This window comes from Vidua chalybeata, chromosome 6 (assembly GCF_026979565.1).
Source record: "Vidua chalybeata isolate OUT-0048 chromosome 6, bVidCha1 merged haplotype, whole genome shotgun sequence".
NCBI lineage: Eukaryota > Metazoa > Chordata > Aves > Passeriformes > Viduidae > Vidua > Vidua chalybeata.
In genome coordinates, this window is record NC_071535.1 from 51,176,608 (window position 1) to 51,203,754 (window position 27,147).

At 40.6% G+C, this 27,147-nt stretch overlaps 1 protein-coding gene across 1 annotated transcript in view; it reads left to right on the top strand.

Annotated features, from left to right (window-relative positions):
• RRAS2 (RAS related 2) overlaps positions 1-27,147 on the top strand; it is a 42,427-nt gene that overhangs the window by 7,995 nt on the left and 7,285 nt on the right. The window contains exons 2-4 of the mRNA XM_053946498.1: positions 23,027-23,114; positions 23,595-23,697; positions 25,071-25,179. Coding sequence (XP_053802473.1) covers positions 23,027-23,114; positions 23,595-23,697; positions 25,071-25,179 — 300 coding nt within the window. The remainder of the gene's footprint in view (positions 1-23,026; positions 23,115-23,594; positions 23,698-25,070; positions 25,180-27,147) is intronic.

Genomic DNA, 27,147 nt, shown 5'->3' on the forward strand with positions numbered 1-27,147 from the left:
CAGTAGGGAGGCACAAGGCTGGGGAAATGTTTTTGTTCTTCAAGCCTGAAGAAATAGGGCTTTGCTGTAACTGAAGGCTTAATTTGATAAGCTACTACTACAAGTAAGGAAAAATGTTCAAAAGGTCCCCTTGCTGCCACAGCAGTTTGCCATCATAGCTATTTACTCCCTCCAGTGCACCAAAACTCCGCAAGCCATTGGAGTTAAAAATAACCAGGGAATGTTTTTACCCGGGATCAGTTACCCTGTCTGGTTCACTGTGCAGCTCTGCAAACAACTTCATCTGGCAGTCGAGCTCATTTAACCAGGCCTGCACCAGCTTCTCAGTTGTGAGCAGAAAGTGAAGTGTAGTTTTCAGTGAATCCAGATAGGAATGAGTTCAGGCGATAGGAATGTATGCAGAAGAGCACTATTAAAGATAGCATAAAGTGCTGGCTGCTGGGACCAGCGTGCTTTAATAATTAACTAGATGTTAGCACTGACATGTAAAAATGGTGCAGTTGAAGAAAAAAAATTAGTGTAACACAAGCAAAGTACTCCACAAAGATCTTTATTCAGAGGACCTATGAGAAGTGTTATTTCTCAACAGGTTAGCTGTGGGTACACGCATTAATAACTATCAAATGTGTCACTTTCCACAAGTCTTCTAAGCCAGAAAATAAACTTGAGCTTCCACACAACTTACCAGTGAATTATTCTTCCAGTCCTGTTCAGAGTATTCTCTAACTGTAGTGTTATAATATGTTGAGTCACCAGTTATATTTGCTAGGGAAAGGCATTTGAAAATCACTCTCGTTACCATTTTGAATTTTCCTGACAAAACGAACAACTTAGCTCATATTGCAGAGCATCTTCAGTATTCCTCATTTAAGCAGAACATAAATCTTATAAACCTGCAAGCAAATCTAGGTGTTTCGCTTCATATGTGGTAAGTAGACCATGAAATGGTAGGATGCCAGTGATAAATCTGTGTGACAAATCTGGCATCTTTGGGTAGAAAAATGATCTACTAAATTTCTTGTTGTCAGACTTGTTCTATGCAGGGAAGGTAAGTGGGATTACAGTAATATGCACTGCTTGAGGTAGGGAGTTACTTAACTGTGTGTTCATAATATTTCTGTGTTTCTTACTCCTTTTAAGAAGGTGCTTCATGATCATGTTAAAAGGTACCTGTCTATAATATTCTTGTATATGTGCAGCCAGCTCTACTAAAAGCAGGCTGCAGTGTTTTCTTCTACTAGTTCACACTAACAAGCCTTCATTAGCAAAACCCAATAAAGTAATGGTGATATATTTAAATGGATTCTGGCTTTGCGTGACCCAGTATTACTGAGAATGCAATAATGAGTATATTTGTACTTTGCCTTGCAATTTCAGTTGCTGCTTAGGATATTTTTTTCCTAGCAGCTTGGGTTTGAAGTCCTCCAGAAACACAGCATCTTTGCCTTTGCATCCTATTCTCCTGCATCCTATTCTCCTGCCTTCTCTCAGACCCCAAACTATGTTACCGGAATCTTGACCATGTCCTGAGAGATTTCCAAGATGCACCCATATGTGCTGTATCACTTTGATTTCCCATACTTTGATTTTCCTTAAACTGATGTTCCCCCTCCTTCTGAAGCAGGTTTGCATCCTGATGGGAATTCTCAAAATATCATGGATGGAGGTGATATCCTCCTGTGCTCAGCAGCACTCCTGTAATGTTGCAGCAAATTCTGAAGCTTTTTTCTAATGGGTGTATGCCATGATAAACATTTTCCAGACCCTCCAATTTGAAATTGAGCCTGTGAGGCCAAGATCCTTCTTAGCACATCAGCAAAGTTAACCAACTGTGCCTTGTTTTACCATCTGAGAGTATTTAAAGGAGAACTTTTAAACTGTGTAGATAATCTTATTTTTGTCTCTGTAGGGGCCCTAAGAGGGATGGTTGTGGTTTTTTTTCTTCTGTTGTTTTTAGAAGTAAATTGTTCTGTCTGTGGCATCCAGTGGACCAACCACTTTGAATGTCCTGCCTTGCTGCTTTTATTGCTGGCTCTTAGCAGGTTGTCATCAAGCCACAGTGCTGTCATCTACTTAGCTTTGGTTTGGAGTCTTGTGCTTCCAGCTCTTTTGAGTTGGTTTAACTACTTCTCTAGCTGTTGGGACAATATTATTTTATGTTGTACAAGTGATGCTACCAACTGAAGGAGTGCTAAACCTTAAAGCTCTTGTCTGGTTTGATTGCTGCATGTTTTAGCTGCATGCCATACCTGGAATATGGGAGGTTTAATCCTCTGGAGGCACTCCAGAGTCATCAAGAAATTATCAGAAGGGAATCAGTCTGCTCACTCTAACTTCTTGGGCATTATTTTAGCCTTAAATTTTACATAAAAACCAGGCATTCTGCTGTAATGTAATTTAAGATGCTCCTGCTTCTAGCAGTTACGTAGTTTGTAACTTGTTGTGTCATACCGTGTCAGCCCCGGGGTAATGCTGTAAAAGCTCACGAATGTCCAGGTAGAATTGGAAGAATTCTCTGTAGCTCATGGGGACCAACAGAGCCATGGTGACACCCTGGTGCAGGCAGGGTGGGTGGGACAGGCAGCTGCTTCTGCAGCAGATTAACCACAGAAGATGATGTGTGTACAACTGGCTGCAGCCTTGTGCAATGTGGGGAAGTTGACCCGTTCCGGGGTGCAGGCTGAGACTTAAGGGTGGTTGTTCCTCTTGCAGAGGGCACGGGGAGAGCTGTGAAATGCCCCCTGTGTGTAATCCTGATGAGCAAGTCCTGCTCTCGGAAAAGAGGGTGTTCAGCTGAAGCCTCTCAGAGGTCAGACTGTGTCAAAGCAGCTAATGGAGCAAGAGGTTTGATTTCGTTCAGGTTCAGCTTGTAATGTCAAGGCAGCACTTAAGTTTTTGAGGTGTGTCTTCTGGCTGATCCAGCTGCTGTAGGAGCCTGCACATCTCTGAGACTGCCTGGCAGTGGGTTTGAGAACATGACTTAGTGCAAGGAGACGTTTTAAACAAGAGTGCTTCACATTCATCAAGGATGTTTAAAACCTGAAACATTTCTGAATTCCTGTATCTGTGACCTAAACCTACTATCTATAGAAAATATTTTGTCTCATGCGGAGTTTCTGGTTTGTTTCTATCTTGCTGGAGCAGTACACCCAAATATATTGCTGCAGACATCTCAACTTCTTTGAATTTAAAAAAGACACTTGAAAGCTCAGCTTTTGAAGTAGCTAAAGATGTTTTCCTTTATCTGTCTAGAAGTTTTTGCACCCATTAGAATGGATAGTGTCTATCAGGTAACTGGCAGATTTGACAAATTATTTTTGTCTGTTAAACTATTTTTAGTTATGTATATCCTACAAAAGTTGACAAAATTCACTAGCATTTGTAAATTTGAAATTGCCCAGTGTCTCTGTTGGTGGGACTGTATGGGAAAAGAGCCTCAGATCTGAAGTAGTTGACTTCCTTGTCCCATTATCTGCCTTCTGCCCAGTAGGTTACATTCCACACATTTTTAATAGTGGCTTCCCCTCCTCCTTAGCTGCTTTGACTTGTTTTGTGGGAGGACTTGAATATTTCAACTGACACTCCAGAGGTTTTCTCCCAAAAAAGGAAACTGATAATAAAATTGTTCACTTAAAGCAGATTTTTAAAATAATCGAGTCTGTGCTGATCCGGGTGTCTGTTGGAATTGTGACCTGGGGTTTTAAAATCCAGTTGAATTTGGGATTTTGCTCAAGGTTTGAGTTGGTTTTTTTTGTAGTTTAAGAGCTAAAATTGCACCTTGAAATTCTATCTCCTGTGCGTTTCTTCAGTTTATAAATACTCTGAAGAAAAAAAACAAAAGCCCTGCATCCCTTGAGCTGATCTCCTGAAAAAGATACTGGATGCCTGCCTGCATGAGGGAAGGTGGTGATCTGGAAGAATTTGTTCAGGGTGATTTCAGAAGATGAATAATTTAAAGTGCAGCCACTTGCTTCAGACTAGATAATTGAGGCTGGGTTTTCTTACAGCTTATGTTCAATCTTTAAAAATTCCCTGCAGCTCATGTACTTTAGGCAGCTGTTTTGTACGTGAGTTAATCCCATGCCAGTTGAGTAGCATGAGAAATTTAAAAGTATCTCAGCTTTTCCCCTGTGCTAGGAGTTACGAGTTGCTGCTGTGACTGCCTAGCTCTATTCACCTGGTTATTTATCACCTCTTTGTAACTTCTTCCTTGGATGGATTGTCTGTCCTCAGTCCAGAAAACACATGATACACACAGGGAAGGGGACTTGTGCTACTTGACAACAAACCCCACGTTCTGTTATTGCTGACGGAACATCTCCAAGTTGGAGCACTGACTTTTGTCAGCTTCCAGACTGTGCTTTGAGGTGTGAGCTGTTGCAGAGGAATGGCTGCCTGTTCTCCCAGCACTGGGCTGCCACTGCCATTCCCGGGAAGATTTCCCCAGATTTGTTTTTATGTCTTCAGGATCTGATGGTCATTTCCTAAACATGAAGCATGTAGACTGTTACTGCCAAAATGTACTTGAAGAGGTCTTTATTATAACTCTGCTTTCCTGGTTAAAAAAAAAAAAATATATATATATATATATATGAAAAACAGCAATGCATTAGTGGGATTTGATTCTATCCCACATGTTTGTAACACATACAGTCCCTTCAGGCAGCTTTGAGTTTTGGTCATTATGAAAGGTTGAGTTTAACACATGCACAGGAAATGAGTCTTCTAAGACTTATGACTTAAATTAAAATACTTTCTAATGCTGGAAGAAAGCTCAAAAGAGAAACTACTTCCCTTTAATTGGTAGCATCCAGCCTGTCTTTGTAAATAACATCAGCTTTGCAGCCTGTTAAACGCTGGCAGAGCTGTGTGGTGCTAATGCTGTGATCAGAGGGGCGTTCACACTCTGCTACATCCAAGTTAGAACAACAAGAAGATAAGGTCTCCTGAAGGGTTTCTGGACTGCCCGTCCAGAGGCTTCACCTAGGATTACTGCAAATCTGAGTAGTCCATTATTCTGAGTGTGATGAAGTTGAAAAACCTATTTCTAATCTATAAAAATGGAGAGAAACTAATGTGCTTTCCTGTGGTTTTTGGTGCAGAAGGCTGTCTGCCTGTGCATTCCACACTCTGTTTTCTCTTCACTGAATGCCTAACCACAAGATCTCTGCTTGGTAGAATATGGGAGCGGAAATAGCAGTAGGTTTTTTTTTTGTTTTTTTTTTTTTTTTTAAGCCAAGAAAAAACCGCCCTCTGATCAAACCCAGTGCATTCTAAAGCTGCTTTCTGTAAGTAAACAAATTGAAGGTCTTTGCATACTGCTCACACATTTTTAGATGGCATTTGCTGTACTGCTGCCTCTTTATACCTTTAAATGAAACATTTGCAGGAATTCTTTGCTCAAGAAAGCAATCAAATAATGATGCTCTCTGCTTATTTGACACGATACTTCATTATGTGTGCCTGTCAGACCAGGAGAGAATGCTGCACATTGCAATTTGAATTTAGATGTTGCTCTGTAGGTCAATTTCCTAATGAAAACAAGTGGCTTTCGGTGATGGAGTATGTTCTTGTCTTCAGGGCAGGATGTTTTAAGCTGTCTTTCCTACTAGATGTATGGTAAAGCCACTTATTCACGTGCTGTTAATCTGTTAGTAGCAAGTTAGCAGAGGCTGGAGTTAAGAGTTAGTAACAGTACAGAAGGACTGACATGTAGTGAGTCTGGTTGGTTTGCTAGGAGTCCCTTACTTCTGTACATGTTCTGAGCTGGGCTTGGGTAATTTACTTGTTAGCTGCTCATTTCCTGTCAGTGTGAACTTGCTTGCAGAGAAAACAACTTGAATTTTGTTTGTTTCTAATGTTTTTGTTTGTGGATTTTGTAATCGCTGCATTTCATGCTACATAAGCTCTTGGGTTGCCTTATTTTTTCTTGTTCTTTGCATGGGGGTAGCAAGGCCTGTTTGTGCTGTCCCTTCTGGACTCTGGAATCGGCCTCTGCAGGACTGTGGCCTCTAGAAATAAAGTGAGGAATGGAGGGATTGCTTTGGAGAGGACTAAAAAGCAAGTAAGAGCAGCAAAGAGTGACATTTTGGGAGTACTGACTCCCCTCCTGGAAAGTCTTATAGGCTTTGTCAACTTGAAAGACTATAAACTAATGTAGTGTGGCTGATTATGGCATGTAAGTATCATTTGGCATGTTGAGATGATAAACAAAAAGGATCTTCCTTGTAAGTTGGTCCTAGACTGTGGGGGAAATCTAATACTTTCTGTGCTGTTTGTGGAATTCGTAGAAGTACCCTCTTTTCTGAGCTTGCTATATGCCTATGTTGGTCTAACATGGTTTTCAAAAGCAAAATATTTTAGTAATAAACAAATTAATTTACTTTTGTGGCAGTGGCTGTTCACAGTGTCTATCCTGAAGAAGGTAGCTTACTTCACTTGGGATTTGTTACAAGTTAGTAATTGTAAAATCAGAGGGAGAGATAGCAGCTGCTAGTGGAACTAGCTTGTCTGAAATGGAGAAATACAACTAGCATGATCAAATTGTTTTTCATCAACCCTTGTCCTTCTTCCCTTTGATCATCCTTGTAGGTGGTTTAGACAATAAACCACCTTGTAGGTGGTTTACTAATGCCTTTCATGGGCTATATTCATCTGATGTACACCTCTGTTTTTCAGATAATAATGCTTCTCTCCTCAACTGATATCTGAAAAAGAATAATGTATGGAGAAATCAGCCTGTATCTTCTAATGCAAACGAAGTAAAAATCATGTGGTCTGGCTGCCCTGTGCAGGCTGGCTTGTAAGTTTAGAAAACAAGTTTATTTGAGAATTTATGTAAATTCTTTGTAAGAATGATTGCACACGGGGCAGAAGGGAAATCACCTTGCTGGAAACCCCCAGAGCAGATCTTGACTATATGCTGTTACTGAACTGAAATATCTGAATTTGAACCCTTAGTTTTTAAGTTCACACCTTCAACACTCTAAAAATCCCAAAGCCTGCTGGTGTTCATGAGGTGGTGATGATAAACTGGTCAGTGTGAATATGCTGTAGGAGAAAAATAAATTCTTTGTATATTTAGTGATGTGTCTTGCTTATTTTCCCTTAAATCTTGAAAGCCTGCTAAAGTACTAGATTGTTTTATTCAGAACAGGAATAGCAGGAGAGGGAGAGAAGAATTTTTTCTATTCTATTCAAGTGCAATTTGTTTGAAGAGTTGTTTTTGAAGGTTTGTGTGGACCTACCAAAGATTTAGCTCTTAGGAAATGGAGACAGAAAACTGGGCTCAAATCTGTTTAAATAAGCACATAAAGTTACAGTTTTGCAAAAGGATGAGAAAAGTAGTTTGTTTACCTGAATGGAGCTGAGATGTATTGTGTTGTAGTCTGATGGTGCTTCTGTTCTCTTCAAGTTGGGATGGAGCATTTCCCTAAAGCAAAGCATGTGAACAGAGCAAGATCTCTCAGCCAAAAGTCTGTCCTTTCTGTTGATGGTTGGTCTGCTAAACCTTGGGATTCCATTCTAGAGGTACCATCTTGTCAGGATTTGTGTACCTGCAGCATATATGGTGTCCCAGAGTTTTTTAATATGAGGTGAAGAGCGAGGAAAGAGTACAGGAAGTTTCTAGATCCAATGGAGGTTTGCATGCTCTTGATGGTCTCATGTTCTGTAGATGAATTTAATAGTTTTCAGAGTTTGCTGCTGTACTGTTGGAAGAGCATTTTGATGTCAAGCCCTGTTTGCTGTATTAATCTGCTTGCCCAATTACTTAAGGAAAGCTGTGTTTACAGGCTTTAAATGACAGAACCAAGAGTGGAGAATGACTGTCTGAGAGTCGTGCTGTCACAGCAGTTGTGGCTGGGCCGGTATATGGAGCACTTGTGCTTCAAACAAGGAATTACAAAATCCATTGTTTAAGAGAAAAAGTCACCACTGGAGAGCTCAGGTTCAGCCTGAGCATCCAGCTCTGGAAGGAAATCAGGAGCTGTTTCCCTTCAGCAATTCATGTGCTTCTGAATGGGAAGTGTTTGCTCTTAATTTGATCTTTAAACTCTTCTTCCCCTTGGAGAAACTTCACTCACAAATGGGTAGAGAACTATTTTGGAACCTGCTCTACTGTACTGCTAAATAGGATATTGGAGAAGAAAATACTAAACAGATTTTTCAGTGATCCTAAGGTCTATGTGACTCTAGAAAATGATTGTAGCTCAAGCTGTGAATTCCTGAAGTAATGATGATTTGCCTGTAGATGTGGTGTTTGATACAAAAAATATTTTTTTCTGTTACTTAGAATCAGCTTCACCATGGCAAGTGATGGTGCTTGGTGGGAAATTGCTCCAATCTTTCATTTGCCTTCTTTACTGCTACCATAAATGGCCATGCTGTAAAAACATTAGTTGACTGTGTGTGGTGTTTGATTGTGTAGCACCTCAGCTGAATGTTTGCGTGCAGTTTCTTGATGTGGTTCGTCAAAGATGTGGCTTTTTGACACGTGAAAGTAGGTGTTTGCACATAAAACTAGTTTGTGGCGTGAAGTAGATCTTAACATTAGAACAGGTCTCCCAACATAGATCTTGAATATGTCTCTGGGTTTTAATGGAATGTGAATGGTCCCTTACAGGAGCTGTTTGGCTTTTTTGCTTTAGTTGTAAAAGCATGTGTTTTGGGGTTAATTATAGTCTCACTGAGGTAGAACAATCCTTGCTTTTAAGATATACATGCTCTAAAAGTGCAAAAGCCAGGATTAACATCCAACTGGGTGGGTCCTCCAACTCAATGTGAAATATTAATCTAACAATCACAGAATCAGTTAGGCTGGAAAAGACGTCTGAGCTCATCAGGTCCAACCTTTGACTGATCACCACCATATTACCTAGACCATGGCACAAGGTGCCTCATCCAGTCTTTTCTTGAACATTCTTAACATAACATCAGTGCCATAGATATTGTTAGTTATCTCCACCTTTTTCTATTCCATACAGTGTCTGTGATAATTCAAAGTGAAAAATAAAACTCCCTCTGAGATTTCTATATGTTTCCCTGCCCTGTGAGTGGGGTGATGCTGACTAAGAGTGGTACTACACCCGCAGGTGCATAGGCGAAGGGGAAGAAACACTGTGGTTGGTTTTAGTACAACCACATGTTTTGCTGGTAAATAAGTTTTTTTTTTTAGATGGAAATTGTTGCTTGCTTAACTATGTAGACTGACTACTAAGGGCAAAAGCATTTTTAATAAAATTTAAGGACATAAATGTGTTTCCATTTGACACTCATTTGACATCTGAAGTTGCTGAGGCTGAAAATTCTGGCACTGCTTAAGAGCATTTTAATTGTGCTTACTGGGGCTTTAGGATCTCTTCCTTTTCCCTGTATATCCACTAACAAGCTAATTTAGCAAGACTGTGCTTATAACCAGTTCTGTGCTATGAAATGGTACTCATGTCAGGATCAACAATGGTAAAACCACTCCGTAGTTTCTGGTTAGGGGAATTTGACTGTGTGGGCATTCCCTGTATGTCAGTTGTGACAATATTGGCCACATTGTGCTTTTAAAGTCTTGACTAATTGGGAGGTTAATGCTACTCAAGCACTTGCCTCTGTCAAGCTCCCTAGTGAATATTCCAGTTGTGAATGATTTGGCTTTGTGCCTGCCATGCTGCTGGGGTGGGCCTGTGAGTGCTGCTTGCTTGGTGGAACAAAAGGGTGGCCATCCATGCATCTTCTGCCAGGAAAGCATCCTCTGCCCAGACAGCATCTCCTCCTTGTTCTGTGATTCTGATGTTGAAGGGACTTCATGCACACTGTAAAATAATTCAGGAAAAAGAGATACTGCCCCATTTGATACTCTTCAGCTGAGTATAAGCAAGTGTGGATCCTGAAGGAGGGGCACAGCCAATGTTAGGGTTGCACATAAGCTTCGTGTGTCACTCTGCAAATGTGCTGATTTAAAAGTGGTCTCACTGAGTAACCTTGTGCCACTGAAGTGCAGGGTCTGGAGACATTGCAGGACCGCATGTTTGGGTTGACTTGTGGGATGCTGATGCAAAACATGGAGTGGAGCCATAAATTCTGTCTTCCCAACCATGAGTCTGGTGGTTTGGGTTAACTTGTTTTTATTTATATTTAGGAGAAAACTTTCTCTTTTACTTCTTGTTTTTCTTTTAAGAACTTCAGCTGTCTGCCTGTGATGTAGAAGTTCCAGTAGACATGGCTTTGCTTCTGAAGAGTCAGAAATGAAGTGCTACACAGCCTGTTTTAAACAATCCTCATGTGCTGTACTGTGCCTCAGCCACTTGATGAGAAAACCAGGCTGAATTACGCTGTTGTCAGATGGGAAGGAGTAATAACCTTTGATCTTGAAATCTGCTGCTGCTGTAGTGAGAGACTATGAAGGCATTCTTCAAGGACATTAAGATTAAACTTCTCTGTGAGCACTGACTAAGCTGGAAAGGAAAACGCTGTACTCCCCTGGTATCTGTGATCGAAAATACTCTGTATTGCTGCTTTTCAAAGTGCTTTGTCCAGCTGAAACTTTGTTTCAGTTACACCGGTCCTCATTGCATGTATTCGCACCCCATGTATTTGATTTCTAAGTTTTGTTCTCCCAGAAACCTGGAATTTTGAGGATAGTGATATTAATTTGAGCAATTATTTCTGAACAGTAGTGTCCACATCTGTGAGACTAGCCTCTGTTTAATATGCTTGTGCTTTGTGACAGGCATCATGCCCCATCACGATCTCAGGTCAGCCTGCATCACTGAAATATCTGTGTTGGGTATCTCCCTGCTCACATGGGGTAGGATTTCCCCATCTTGCTCCAAAGGTGGAATGACATACCATATTGCTTTGCGAAGTTCAGTTTACAATGGCTAAGTCTGGGTTCTTTTTCTTCCCATCTGTCAGAATCAGATCTGTTGAATGCCGTGCCCAAGCAGTGGGACAAAACAAAGGCTTGTGTGCCAGGAAGGTCTGAACACGCCGTCCCCGGTGAGAAAAGGCTTACGCAGCCTGCCCCACCTTGGAAGAGATTCCCTTCCTTCCTTTCCACTCTCACAATCAGGTGCATTAACCTGACACCTTAGGTTAGAGCCACAATAAAAAATACGCTTAAGTTTTTTGTTGTTTGGCTCTAAATCCCAAACTGAGGTTATGAGTGCTTCTCCTTGATGTGTCCTGGTTAAAAATCAGATGGTGAAATTTGAATCTCTTGAAAAACTTCACTTGGCAGAGGGGACATGAAGGTTAAGGAGCTTTTTGCTGGTTTGGGAGTGAGTGGTGTGAAGTGCTTTGTTCTGCCTCCTGGTCCCCATGGGAGCCTGTGTGCTGGCCCAGCTCAGAGCAGCCAGATCTGCAAGTACAGATCACATGGAAAAAAACACCTATTGACCAGTGCAAATTCTCCTTCTTTCTGAGGTTTTGCTGCTTAGTCACAAACTTCTGAGAAATGGTTTCAGGTGGAGGAAGGCACATTTTCATCTTAGAATACAGTGTGATTGATGACTGATCCGAATGTGCAGAAAAAGCCTGGGTACTCCTGCTACTGAGCTACTGGGCCTGCAGCATGGGACCAGTGAGCCTTGGGTTAATATATCAGCTTGGCTTTCATGCCCTGCTACTGTGGTGTCTGGAGAACTTTGGAAATTGATGTGTTAGAAGTGTGTGTTTAGTACGGTTTTGCTGTTGGGAGTTTTTAGCATGAATTTCTGGTTGATGGCTTGCCATCTGCAAGCTGTTCAGACACCCTTTTCTAAAGGAAAGTTACCCAGTGTGGTTTTATTTTAATTAATTTTGCAGCACATTTTGCCATTATAATATATGCACCATGCAGCCTCTGATGCTTGCACTCCTGAATGATTAACACACTTTGAAGGAGTCCATCATTTCATGGGTAGGCAACCAATTATTTCATTATCATTTAAAATTGTCATGCTCCAGGATAACTGCTGTATGTTTTACTGAGTTGGGCGAGGATCTAGGGGGAAGGCCAGTAATTATTAGCCTTGCTAATGAAAATAGATGACTAAATAACACTTACACAGCTGTAATTTCAGCATTCCTGACACTTCTGGTTATGACACTTTCCAAACTTAAAGATAATAGTAATTGTCTGTAGTCTGCAAAATTAGTCTAGACAGTCTAATCTAAGGCCAAAAGGTTGGAGTTGAATAAATATGTAATTTGGGCAAATAAAGCTATTAGAGTTGTGCTTATCTTCTTGAAGCAATAGTTCTTATTAGATAGAAGTGCTATCTTATAGCTTTTTCCTAAATAATTAGCTTTTAATGATCAGTCAACAAATCTTTGAAAAATAAAGCACTCCAGACTTTGCTAATGAAACTGAGTGTTATTATGCTGGATATTGTCCAAGCTGATGTTCAAAAATTCCATGGAATTTACTGGTAATAGAAAAAACCCTACAGGACAGGAACTAGTGCATTGCTATCAATGTCTACAATGACCTGGCAGTGTAAATAAAATGTGTTACTGGGTCTGAAAGAGTAATTTCAATGTTTTTGTTTCCCAGCAGGACAAGTGCTATGATCAAAACTTCTGGAAGCTTTCATTCTTTGGGTTCATTCCTTTTTTGGCATTTACATATTTGAGCAAATTGTGTATTAATAAAGTAGTTGAATATACTGAAGTTAGGTCAGAAGGTATCTCTTGGTGGTATTATGTGAACTTTATTAAGGTGCCTGGACATGTAAACGTGGTTTGCATGGCCAGTATTTATTTGGATGAGGGATTTTTATAATTTTTATGTGGCAATTTGAACTTTCTGATCTCTTGATCATCCTGAAGGCAGCAGGGAATTACAGTGGAATGCCAGGACTGGAGATGATAAAACCTCCCTCTTTCATTAGGAAGTTGGCTGTAGTTTAATTGTAGAATGAAATACTATCTTATAAATATTTAATCCTAGCTTGACTCATTCTAGAAAACTCTAGGCTCTGGGTTTAGTGGGCTAGTCAACCTGATTGTATCTCCATGCTAAAGAAGTGTTTTAAGAGGAAGAATGTGGAGAATTTACCTTCCTCAGTCTTTCTGCCTGACTCTTTCTGATGAATGGAGTCAGAATAAGAAAGGTGTTAACTTCAGAAAGTTTTGATGTTAGCTTGCTGTGAAGTCCCAGGGATCAAACATTTTCAGGTACCTAAAATGTGAAATAGGGGTTAGAGTTGCTGGAGTGCAGCTTTGTTACACTGACTTTTTGGGCTAGAAAAACTTCTCACTTTAATTGATTTAATTAATGTAACTGTCTGGCTCCAAATGTCCATAACCTAAGCTAGACAATCTGAAAAGTCCAAGAGTTATGAAGTGGCTTCTTTGTTAATAGGCTGGAAATGCCCTGAACATGGGTCTCCTTGGAGCCACTAAGGTGAAGGCTGTTGCTGACTGTGGTATAGTTACATCTAAGTTACAGGAGTGAAGAGAGATTTTAATTGACTAAGTCTTTTCCAGTTACTGTGCTTAGCTTATAAACCAAAATCTCTTAATTACACTGTCTGTCTTGAGGTGTTCTAATGATTTCATGTGTATGAGGAAAAAGTATTCTGTGACTTTTGCCTCAACAGGGGGTTTTTGGAGCAACCTTACTTTTTTTTCTTACAGCTGTAGTCCCCATTATCTGATTATACAGAGTCCTAAAATCAGTCCTAAAATGTACTTTTAAAAAAATATCACAGCTTTCTGGAGAAAAAACTTGAGTTCATCGTGAAGAGCTTGTGTGAGCTGCTAGTTTGAAAACTATCTAAACATGATAACACTTTATGGATAAAAAGATGGTGTGTCATGAATGTTTTCAACATTCCTTGAATTACAAGTGGTTAAGATGAGGAAGATGAAGTACCTGGTGTGTTCATAGTTCCTGAACATATTTACTGTGAAACAAAAATGAAATTAAATTAAGTCAAGACTCAACTAAGCTTGCAGTGTAGAATATGCTTTACAGTCAGACACGTTTCAACTTGAGAAATTGCATTGAGAGCTGCCTTCAAAGAGCTCTGTAGGTGCTTACTGGCATTAAAGGGCATTAACTGAAGGCATTACAAAGAAGTCTTCTCAGACAGTGAAAGTGCACCTTCTCTGATCTTCAGCAATGAAAACTGCACCACTAGGAAGTACTTGAGAGGCCAAAGTTTAGTGCACATATTGCCTAAACCAGGTGTCTGAGTGAGTGTGTTTGGTGTGGTTTGAGTTTTGAGAATTATAAATTGGAGGGAAATGTTCACAGGTTGGTGAGCAGTTAATAGCAAGTTGCTGTCCCGTGGGGAGAGCTGTAAGCTGGGAACTGAAAGGATACCTAAGCACAGTGCAAATTCAGTTTAAGTTTAAAAGGTGGAAGCTGTCTTTAAAAAGTATCGATTGGCTGTTTTTTAAGGGAGTTAATATTTTAAAAGATGTTCACATGCACTACAAAACATATATGAAAAGAAAACCCACTCTCATCAGTATTCACATGATGTTCATGTAGCCAGCATCCATAATTTGAATCACAGAGTTCTTTAAATTGGAAAAAACATTTAAGGTCTTCAAGTTGAGACTGTACTGGCATCTGATGGTGTGTTTAAGCTTGGCAGTATGTTAGCAAAAGGGCATGTAACTTTTCAGAAAAAATAGTTTTAATGATTATTCTTGAATTATTCATTCAGTAATGAATATTCTGGAATATTACTCATATTGAAGAAATTTTCTTGAAACTGAAATAATTCAATTCTATTATTTGAACATGTATTGAAAGGCTGTCTTAGTCAAAGTGGTGAAGACACTTTCTTTTCCCCAAGCAAATCTACTGTAGGTGGTTTTATTTTTTTTTCCCCTACTGGATCTTGTTATTATCTCTTTAGCAGCTGCACTCTCCAGATTTCTACCTGTAAACCCAAGCTATTTTGTCAGCCATGCCTTAGGTACCAGGGAGAAAAAAAGGATGGGTTGAAGAAGGTAAAGCTGCTTTTTTAAAAGTAGCAGTTAGGGGAAGGGCAAAAGTTAGCAGACAGTTTAAGGCATGTTGAAATGTGTAAGAGCTGATGGATGTTCCCTGTCAGTGCACAAAAGGTAGTTTGATTTCAGTCTTTCATATCCCTGACTATTGGTCCACTACTTGACTGCAGAATAAATTGATGTTCCAGAACCAACCCAGCTTTTAAATCTGTCACACAAGTCAGTCCTGCTTAACTGGGGTTGAAATCTGAAATTTCCTAGCATGCCTAGCTGTCTGGAGAAATATCATTGGAAATTAGTGTGTTAATAGTTACAAAATCCAAGTGTTCATTTTGGAAATGCAAAAATTAATGGATAGAAATTAATGGATAAAATTAATAGACAGGTTTATGTGTTAACATTCAAACTGAAGACACTATACCTTCCATACCCCTTCCCCCTTGCCCCTCCCCCGCCCCATCCTAGCTCATCTTTCCCCACACCTGTGGGGGATGCAGAACCAGTTTTTTTATTAGGTATTCTGGGTAGTGAGCAGAACAAATCCCATGGAGAAGAAAGCCGTGTTATATTTAGCTATGTGCCTTAAATATGCCCATGCACTGAACAGGCTTTTCTTAGGAGTTTTCTTTTTCTGATGTGCTCACTCAGTAATCAGTGTCCATGGAGGGAGAGGGACAAAATAGTCTGTGACTGTGTAATAGGACTCATACTTTTAGTGTTTTCAGGCTAAGCACAGCTTTTGACAATCCTTGCATTGCACAAAAAAATTAAGGAGAAGACTTACCTCTACTTAACCAAGTCAGGTGTTTATTTCTGTATCCTACTCTCTTCTGTCTTCAAGTTGTATGGTGGCAGGGGAGTAATCTAATGGATGTATTCTAAGGCTGCCATGGCTTATAGAACAACTTTGCATTTTCCATTATTTTCTTCTTTAGTAAAACTGTTAATGTTTGATTAAGCATGTACTTAATAACAGTTTGGTATTATATATGTGTGTGTTGCTATTTTTTCAGGAACAAATAAAAATTCTCAGCTTTTGTATGAATTTCCAAAGGGCTTAGCTTGTACATGTCTCATGTCATCTTTCTTTTGCTATAACTTCCTTCAGCTTAATCCTCTTCTGACTTTTTGACTTCATAAAATGAAGTGTTTCACATCACTGGGTAATGGCAGTAATTGAAGTTACAAGTGACATCTGTTTCCCTGGACAGCCATATCAATGCTGACAGTACACATTAGGGCAGTGGAAAGTAGTGCAAATTGAGGGAAGCCTCATTGATTACTTGCAAGCATTGACTATCTTTTAATTTATATTTCTTGGAAGAAAGGAATGGGTGCTCTTACTTGTTTGTATAATTAAAAGAAAGAACCTCTTAAAGATTTGTAGGAATATGGGATGATTGGATGATGACACACTTAGCCTTCTGTAGCATGAGGCAGTTTTCTAATCCTTGTTTCTTTAGTCTGGCCTTTATCAGGATAATTCTAGACCTTTGGTCTCCTATTCTCCCAACATTCAACACCAAAATATTTGCCCTCATTCTGTAAAGTGTGACTGTTTATGCCAGCAAAGTGTGCTGAATGCAGTCCTGAACATTTGTGTTTGGAGTGGTGCTGGGTTGCTGTGGGTACCTCCTGCAGTCCTTTTCTGGTACTGGTTTGGGCATTGTACAAAACCTTTGCAGAGGCTGGCAAACCTGTCATCAGGCTGTCATCAACCCCAACAGCATCCACCTTTTGCTTTTCCAGCACCAACCAATTAAACCTGTCTGGAAATACTGGGTTCTAGTGAGCCACCTGCTCCTGGGGAGGTGTGTGTTTGCTATTGGAAAAAGCTTGTCAGAGACTCTCTGATTAGTGGTGTGCTTTTAGTTTGGGTTTTTCTGTGACCCAAGTGCTCGGGGCTCTGAAAAATGCTAAATTTGTGTGTTTTGCTCTGTCTGTTCCTTTATTCTGGAATGCAGTCTGGGTTTATGTTTGCTTCTAGAAGTCACTCGGGGTTTTTTTTTACTGCCTGTTTTCCTTGTTTTCTAGCCAGCCAACTCATGTACTCTAAAAGAATGACTTCTCCTTTGTGCTGTGAAAGGAGGTTCTTTTAATCCCTTGAGGTGCTGGGGCCCTGAGCTGCTGCTTTGTCTGATTGCCCCTTCTGCTGGGCAGGTTAGCTCTGGACCAGGGCAGCACAGTGCTTGGGCAAGGTGACAGGTTACTGTCACCCATCCTCTAGCAACTTGCCTGTGGTGACATAGAACCTGTCTGCTTCCTCCTCCAGAGACAGGACCCTAGATTAGAACTCCTAGAAATGGTCTCTCACTTCCTTTGCAAGCTGAAGGAGAGCACAGTGTGTTCACTGGGTCACTTTAGTGCAGACTTGGCTTCTCTGCCACTCTCAGGTAGAAGAGTTATAGCAGAGGCTGTAAGATGTCATGGGAGGGAAACCAGTGGAAGTTGCAAACTGAGTTACTCAGTCATTTAGATGTTAATTCATGGTCTGGGAAGGCTTTTATGGTGTAGTCAAGTACCTCAAAGAGAAAGGTGTCCACTTTTGGCCCTACTAACTGGCCATGGCACTGGAGCCCTGGTCTTAACCTGTGGCAATGACCTTGTCTATGGCTTGGAATGAATGCTGGAAATACTTATTTAAATGAAGAGAACTTAAATGTCTGTCTTTCTGGGTTAAATATTTCTGATGTGATCAGTGTGGTGTGTGATAGGGCTGTAGCTGGTACTGCTGTATGTTGTATGCCCATGGTGAAGACCTGGCAGTGCAGGGGGTGAATTGGACTTCACATTGGTTGAGTGGGTCAAGAGTGTTCTTGGTGAAGTGCAGGGGAAATGAGGCAAAACCTAGAGAAGAGATGATAGTGTAAAAGGCAGGAAAGGCGAGACTGCCAGAAGAAATACTCTGTCAAGGAGCACAGGAATCTTGGGATCTTACATTTCAGGTATTTGGGAATGTATTCAAGTCTAAAGTTGAAGCTTTAGTGTTGGTGGATGCTACACATATTTGTTTTAAATTCTATCATAAAAATTATAGCTAGGAAGGATTTTTTTGGGCTGTTTGCAATTCTCAAATTGCAGATGCTTATTTAAATCCAGAGCTGGTCTGTAACTGTAGCTGGAGGGTGGAAACCCTTCTATTTCCTTGCCTTTACTGGGTTTGAACCAAAAACTTAAAACATGTGGAAAAAATTTAAATAAGCAACCAGTGGCTCTTTGAAATGTTATGTGGATGTTTAGTAAATACAGATGGAGATTATAGAGACAGCAAGGATGAATATATATTTTGGCATGTACCTCTCCTTTAACTTACTCATAGTGGTGGTGTGCTCTCACTGTGCTGGGCTGCCTTTCATTGCATGGCCTTCGAGCTTGGTGTGAAGAGAAAGGAAGAAGGTTCTGCAGCCAGCCTCTGGACTGCAGCTTAGAGCAGCTTCCTGTCACCCACCCTAAAACATAAAAGTGCAAAAGAAAGTTATCTCCTGACTTTTCATTTTGTGGACTGTTTATTACTTTATGAAGGGTAAATGTGAACAGCAGCATAAGAGCCATGAATTGGCACTGAGGTTTTCCATCAAAGGTGTCTTTACTTAGTCATTTTTATTAATTTATGGAGTGGGACTCAAGCTTGTCAGCTAATGGAGGTGTTTCTTTATGTGTATTAAAGGCAACAAATAAATGGAGGAAGAGGATAAACTTAAGAGCAGTTCTCTTATCTTCTCCTTACCAAAAGACTTGAGTGATTGAAACAATGACTTAGGGATTGCTGTTGCCTAAAACAAAGACTGCTAGAGCAGTAGTCTGTATAGTGTCATTGTTTCCATGCACTGCAAGTAGAAACTCCTCTGAAGGTCAGGAGATCATTTGAAATGCATTTTAAGATGATGAGTGCATACATAAGAGGGATTTTAGTGGTGAGTTGCCCAGCTATAAGTGATGTAGGTAGTGTGGGATCAGGGGTTTTTATGTTCTTTTGGTTTTTTTTTTCCCCTTTGCGAAAGTCCTTGGCAGTGAGCTTTCCCATTTCTGGGCTTGATTGCCTAGGCAGTCTTAGAAAGAGAAAACCTAGAAAAACTGTTGCATAATATACTGGGTAAATTGAATGGTTGATGAGACTACTGGGCTCAACTTCTCGTTTCCATTCCAGGAGATGGGTGGAAAGAGCTTTGATTTTGCTGGTGATTAAGGGAGTGGTGTAACAGGAGAGAGTGTTCAAGTTACTATCTCCTTAGAAGAAATTTAACTGCTTCTAATTATTTCCTGCAGGCAGTGGCCAGCTGCAGTGGAGCCAGCTAAATGAGTCGTGGCTCTTTGGATTTGTCAGAGAAACTCAACAGCTCCTAGAGGAGCAGATCTGACACCCTGGGCTGTGTTGGGCTACCCTAGAGAGCTGTGCCGTGTGCTCTGTGCCAGCTCTCTCCCAGGCTTCTGCTGTACTTCCTGGGACTGCTGTAGCCTGGAAGAGTGGCTGCTCTGAGGTGTTAGGGCTTGCACAGACAGCTTTCATCAAACAGACAGCACTAGGCAGGCCTGGGTATTCCAGCTCTCTGGGATGTGCTTCCTCCTCTCATTTGTCTAGACTTGGCATCAGTTTGAAACCAGTAGGTTGTCAGTGGTTTGTGTCTGCTAGAACTGGGCTCCTGTTAGGTTTTTAAGCAGTTCTGCCACAAACTCCTTGACCTCTACAATGTTATTTATACTGGTATAGGGTCTTGTGCTTGCTGGGTGAGCAGGCACCTTGCCCAGACAGCATTCAGGAGCAAAGCAATGGCCTCATGGAACACTTCAGCATATCTGCCAGGCCTTAATACTTTAAACACTGCCTGAACAGCAGCAGGAAGGTCCATTTCTGCTTAAATTGATAAATACTGTGTCTACTACATCTGTTTTTTGTAAATCAACCCTGACTGAATAAGGCCTGCAAGCTGTGGTTGTTGTGTGTCCTGTAACACATAGTCCCAGTGCAATCTGGGAAGACTCCTTCAAAACCAGCAGCTGTTTCAGGCACATAAGCCTTGCCCAGTGCCTGGAGCTAAAGCACAGCACTAATTGCCTTGCAAACCTCTCCTGTAGTGTCTGCGACAGCAGATTTGGCAGTACAGCTCCATGGGAGGGAAGAAAATACTTGTAAGAGCAATTGTTACATGGGGGATCTATGACTGCTCATTCTGAATTTGACATGTGGCTGATGCTGGATCAGGATGACTTAATCTTGTTTCCCTTTTTGACGGAGGAACCACGTTCCATGTCTCGTACCTAGTCTTACACTCTTGCTTTGTGTATAGTTGGGGTTTTTTAATTAAAAAAAACTAAAAAGGGTGGAGGGAATCACAGAAATGCCCTGCAGATTACAGAACATGCTGTAGTTGTTGGCCCTTGGACAGATGATGAGGAAAATAAGAATCCATCTGAGATGATTATGGCTTTCTTTTTCTGAACTCTCTTAGTGAAAAATACCGCCCTTGCTGGATACAAACTTGCTGCTTTAGGTGTTCTACTAACACTGATTCATGAGAGCAAAATGAATTGATTCCAAATGCTCCCTTTTATTTAAAAACTGCTATCCTTTATCATTTTGTAGATGTAAAGGTTCAAACAGTAACTTTGAATTCTGCAGGATGGAGGAATAAAAGCTGAAGCTGGAGATGGATAGGGAGTAATTTCAGAGTGCAGGCTCTATATTCCATGGTTTAGTCACCTAATGCTTTTTTATAAATATCACTTTCTATTTCCTTAATGAAACATAGGACTTAAATTCCCTTCCTTGTGATCATCCCTTTAAAGTCAGATTCTGTAAGTGATATTATTTATATACTTGTATGTTCACATAAGTTTCTCATCCATCTTTCAAAGTTTGTTAAAGGCCTCGGAAGAATTGAGACCTTATTTACAGTTCATGTAAATTCATTCCTCAAAGTCTCTTAAACTCCTGGATAGCACATGTTGAGTCATGGATACAGGCAAAATAAAAGATAGAGAACAGTTTTGAAGACTGAATTTTTTCCTCTTTAAATCTTAAAGGGAAGCAACGTAAAGGGATGAGTTGTAGTTGAAGGCGCTTCTTGTTCTGAGGTGAGTGTTCTGCTGTCTATAGATGGGCACTTTGGCTGTGTGTTGCATTTAGGATCCCATGGCTGTTGGTTAACCAGAGTTTTTTTAGTGGTAGAGGGTTTGTTTTAGGGTATTTTTTTGTTTTGTTTTGTGGTTTTTTTTTTTTTGTGTTTTTTTTTGTTTGTTGTTTTGTTTTTTTTTTTTTTTTTTTTTTTTTTTTTTGTTTTGATTGGTGGGTGGGGTTGTGGGTGGGATTGAAGCAGGCAGACTGTTTAGCCTGGGTGCTATCAATGCAGAGCGTCTGTGACATATGTGTAGGTGTATCCTGAGAGGACACTGATGTCTGCTTAAAATGCAAAGGAGCTGCTCAGGGTTTCTGCTCTGGGGGCAGAAGTCTTTCAGTGTGGTGCCAGATCTAAATAACAGATCAACAGCAACCTGTACAAGCTCCTCCTGCAGCCAACTGCATGATGGCTGTGGTATATGAGCACAGGTCATATATAGCACCCACAGCTGGTTAAGTGTGCCACAGCTGGTGATGTGCTTCTCCCAGGAAGAGAGCTGCAGCTCAGTCCATGAGCTCTGCTGGGGATCCCCTGTCCATGCTGCTGAACCAGGAGCCTAGCATGGACATGTCCAAGTGGTGAGGTCAGCTGGGTGCAGTCAGGACAGCGTCCTCATGAGCAGCTCCTAACCTGAGCTGGACAAGGGCAAATACAGCCACATAACTTATCTGCAGAGAACAGAGTTAACTGTGTTCTGCACTGACAATGGTGTGTCTGGAGAAGTTTAGTGGACTAGTGCTGTGATTTCAGTTCTTTCCCCCCGCCCCCCCCTTTTTTTTTTTTGTTTTGTTTTTCTTTTGTTTTTTGTTTTGTTTTGTTGTCCCAGTGGTAACATCTGTTAACTTGATTTTGGTAAGTTTAGAGGAGCAGAGTGTTGTCTTATTGGTATCTTTAAGTTTGTGTCATGGGAAAGGTGCTTCAGCAAAGCCCCCTTGTTTTTTTGTTTTTTTTCCTAGGAGCCAATATGTAGTTTCAAAACATTCCTAATTCCTTACTGGTTTACAGAACTGAATAATGTACACAGGTGGTAGACCTGCAGTTCTGCACAAATAATGCACTGAGTGCCTGCTGGGAGCATAGATGAGGAGGAATTTGATCAGGGTTCAGATTTCTTCAGTTTTAGGTGAAGTTAACTTTACTATGACTGCATGCAAGCTAAAAACTTCATCCTTTGAATTCTAAACTTGTCTTCTGATGGTGTTGTTAACCCAGTATTCAGTACCAGGTCACCCAGTCTCTAGAGAAATGTACCAGAATGTGCTCTGCTCCACAGTCTGGGTGATAAGCAACAGCCTGGCAGTGTCTGGTGGAGCCTTGTGCTTAGGCCATGGGTGGCACAGGCATTTCATGGTTTATTCTGCTTTCAGGGGTTGTCTGTCTGGAGGATGTGAGTGCTTAAAGTCATTAAAACCAGGAGAGAAATCCTGGCAACAAGGATGTTCCAACAAACTTCTTTCAGCTAACAAACTAAGTGCTACTTGTGCTGTGTGGAGCTGTTGCTAGAAATTGTTCTAAAATGGCTAGGGAATTTTAGAAACAGCTGAGAAAGTCCTGGTACTTTCTAGAAACTTCTGGCTCTGGGAGGGGGAGAGGAAGTCCTGTAGACTTGAGAATTTCAAGGAACTTCTAAACCCTACCAGAGTTTCAGAGAAATTAGAAGAGACCTTAGAAGTCTCTAGAAACTGAAAGTTTCAAGGGATTTCTGAGAAATCCTAGGAATTGCCAGTAATGTCTAGAAAATGTTAGAAAGGCTGTGGGAATCCAGTTAACTCAGTGACTCTGCTGGTAATCTCTACAATTTATGAGCATTTTCTAGGAATAGGAAAACCATTACTGGTTATCTTTGGATGAAATATCAAATAGTTGTATATGATAAACACATTCACCTTATGCTGTCAAGTGTCCAGTTTTAGCATCTCCCTCAGTGAGTGTCCTGTGTGTGCTTGTCTAACTTGTTTTCTTGTCTGCAGTCCTACTTTGTTACGGATTACGACCCAACCATTGAGGACTCCTACACCAAGCAATGTGTGATAGATGAGAGAGCTGCACGCTTGGACAGTAAGTAGCCCACCCACAGTGCCCACAAAACTGGGATTAGGAATTGGTGTTATTCCCAGGAGCTACCTGGGTGACATGGTGGCATGAAAAACACACCTCTGTGCTTCCTCACCCAAGTGCAATAGAAATGCTTTGCTTTAAAATTTTCAGTTCTTGCATGTTGGTGATTTCTTTAAGAATAAACCAAGAACCCTCATCCCCATGTATCTCTGAGCATTTTCCATCTGTTTCAGATGGTCAGGAATTAGCAGAAGTCCTCAATTGTTTTGTTGTTTAGTTTCTTTGGTAGGTCTTGAATTGTTCAATCAGTGCAAGAACTTGTTTGGAATATTAGAAAAATATCCAGTAGTATCTGCGAAAAGTGGTTTCTGCTTGGCAATGATGCACAGGAGAGACTGTCACAATATCTTATCAGGAATTTTTTTTTTTCAGTCTATCAGAACATGAAATGTAGTAATTCATATTTTTGTTTATGTTCAGTTCTGGATACAGCAGGACAAGAAGAATTTGGAGCCATGCGTGAGCAGTACATGAGGACAGGGGAGGGCTTTCTGCTTGTTTTCTCAGTCACAGATAGAGGAAGGTAAGCCTGAGGTCAAGTTATTAAAACAAACAAGTTTTAATTATTCTTAAATTGCACATGATCCTTAACTGAAATATTCTCAAACAAAACGTTAAGTATGTGTTCACTCCTAGGTGCAAGGTGTGATGCTCTTTCAGCACTGAAGAAGACCAATTTTGAGCCAATCACTTTGTGAAAGTGTCTTTTTGTTTCAGTAGATGACTTGAAAGCGTACACAAAAAAATGACAGCTCTATTCAATAATTTTATTACAGTCCAGAATACCATTTTCCTGGCAGTGTCTGGTATTCAGTCAGTTCTTAGCAATATCCCTTTGCCATGTGCAGCATCAAGTATCTGGCTCTGGGTTTCTGAGTGGGTTTAGAGTATGTGCCTGCACTCTTTTGCAGGCAGAGGTCCCTCTGGTTACTCCCGTGCATTGACTGAATGGCTGCAGAATGCAGATTAAATATCTTAGAAGCTCATGGAGAGCTGTGCTTAGTGACATACATCCCTTCTAGTTCACCTTTGCATGAGGTGTCTGGCTACCTAGTTCTTTTTAATGTGACATTTTTACTGGTGATCATCTTGCTTTTAAATTTTAGCTGGTAAATTAGGTGTAAATGCCTTCAGGCTACCAGGGGTATGTGATTGTCTGTAAATGTCTGTGCTGAAGGTCCTTATGTAGTGATGTAGCTTTAACAGTGTTTACTTGAAAGCAGTGATTTCTTTATTCATTCTCCAAAAATCCTTGCTTAGGCCAGGATTAACTTCTTCCAGGATGGTAAACTAAACAAGCTTTCTGCTCTGCTCCTTTCCTTAAGCACTGCTGGAATATTCCTTGTGCTTGGACAGCATCAGTACCTGGTATAACTTGGTAACTGCAAAGCTTCTGATCATTTAGCCCTGCCATTTTTCTGTGCTTGAGAAAACAAAACTTTCCAGCTTTGATAGCTTCCCCCAGAATTCTTAGAAGTAGCTCTGGAGGGTGCCAGCTGAAATATTGATCACCAGGGTCTCTATGCTGTAGTTTAAATATTCTAGATGGAGTAGAACTCCAGAGTCGGTATTTGTAGAATGGACTGTGGTTGCTTGATTCTCTGCAGCACATTGGCTGTGGGTCCCTATGGACTGAGACACAGTCAGTGTTTTGCTCACCCTGCAGCCCCACCTCAGCCCAGTGCAGAGGACACTGCTCACTTGGGGATTTTTTTTGTTTGAGTGTTGAATGGTTCTCTCACTGGTCATGCTGTGACTCTGGAGTGCCTGCAGCTGTCTGTGCTTGTGTGTCATGGCAGGGCAAGTCCCAATAGGTGACTCATAATTTCTGAACTTTTTCAGAACCTGAGAATCTGTGAATTAGTGCATTGATGCTCTACTTGTGTTCTTTCACAGCTTTGAAGAAATCTATAAGTTTCAGCGACAGATTCTTAGAGTGAAAGATCGCGATGAGTTTCCAATGATTCTCGTTGGTAATAAAGCAGATCTGGACCACCAAAGACAGGTAATTCATTTGCTCTTAGTTACTGTTCACTTTCTTCCTGAAAATTGAGTTTTTCCCTCAAAACGAAACTTCCTTCCAGAATGGGAACAAACAAATGAAAAACGTAAGTCATATCATACAAACTAATTCCAATGCAAGAAACTCCACTCACTTTCTGTACTTGAAGAACCTTAGGAGTGTGATGGCATTCCAGCACATCATCTGTCTGACTCAGTGGGGTTATGTTGAGACTAAGTCTATTCACAGAGCTGAGAGCTTTCTGTCATGACTTGATTACTCAGGCATGAACGTGTCTAATTCCTCAGTTCTGTTACTCACCACTGCACTGTGCCAGCAGAGTGCATTCCAACACTAACTCCAATCATCCTTAGTCTTCAGTGCTCTTGCTTTTACCTTTCACCGCTGTTATGTATAAATTAGTAGTTATTCACTGCTTTCTCTTTGGCCACTCATCTTCTGCATAACTGACTTAAAGCTTTAGAAGTTGGAACTACAGCAACACAGTTTGTTATATTTATGTACCTTAAAGTTTTGAAACCAGTAGTTTTCAACCTCACCTCTAGTCTCAAGACTACTTAAAATATTTAGTTTAAAATGATTTAAAGGACTTTCAAATATGTTTTTCTTAGTAGCTGTTGATTTTTAATGTATCAAACTAATTTGAGCTGAAATGAAAATAACCTTACTATAGCAGCAGGAAAGGAACAGATATCAAACTTGCATTTTCTTCAGCAACTAATTTGAGAAGCTTAGTATTTTCTCTTGAGACAGTAAGATGACACCGAAAGCTTGGTGGCAACCCATGATTTTCTGGGAATAAAGTAAATTGCTAAAATTGCTGGAATTGTTCTAAGAGTTTCACAAGGAAAAAAAAAACATGGCTTAAAGAGCTCAGTGAGTTAGTTTTTGCAACACTGAATTACAATTACAGTACAAAAAAAGTTCCTGTTGAATATGGTCCCTTGACTGTCAGCCTCTTCATCTCAGAAGCTGTGTAGAAAGATCATGACTAAATTAAAAGCTGTGCTGAAAGATGCTGCATTGAAATAACTTTTCACAGAAGTAGCTCACAAATTCCTCTAAAGTAACTTTGAGTACTCACACATACACACAACAGCCTGTGTCTGAGACAGGGGGCATTTCATTTCATTCCCTTCCATTCTTCAGTTCCATCAAAATTCCTAAATTTAACCTTGCAGGTCCTGGAACATGGGTACTTCATCTCCTGCACAAATGTTGGCATTGAAATTATGGAGATGAAACAGAACTTTTCTGCTAATTGTAATTGCTCAAGGACAAACTCCCCCCTGGTGGGGGGGAGGGAGATAACATTTGGGAGGGAATCACATCCATGTTCCCTACTTAATAATATTTGGGAGGGAAATAACATCATGGCTGTCAGCCCCAGGATACCTGCAATTGTAGTTGGTAATCCTGGACATCCATTTCTAGAAACAGCTGTGAACTTTGCTCTCTCTCCTCCACCCTCCTCTTGTTATTACACTGCCTCTGTTTCTCCCTTGAAGGCAGAGAGGTGCCTGTCACCTGTTCTGCTGGTCCCTCTGCCCTGTTCCAAGCTGCTTTTTCAGGTGGAGATGGGCTGGAACACATTCAAGTTCAAATCAGCTTTTTCTAAATTGCCTAACTTTGCAATTTTGCTGCTTATATCAATATATGTCTCCAAAATTTCCTTTTGTTTTTTTTTATGGCAATATTAATTGCCTTGATTGATTAGATGCTGATGGGCATAACCTTTTGGTGCTCTCATTCACCATTTATATGCCAATTGGTGGGCTTCATAAGCTGGGGCTTAGGCAGATGTAGCTGAGAACTTTTCGGGGTTTGCTTAAACAGCTACTGCATGTTCTTAACTCTTCCCTGCCCCATCACATGTGTATTTCACTTAGCCTTCAGTCATTGTGAAGGAATGGGATTATGGGATGCTGAGCTGACATAATGGGATCCCAC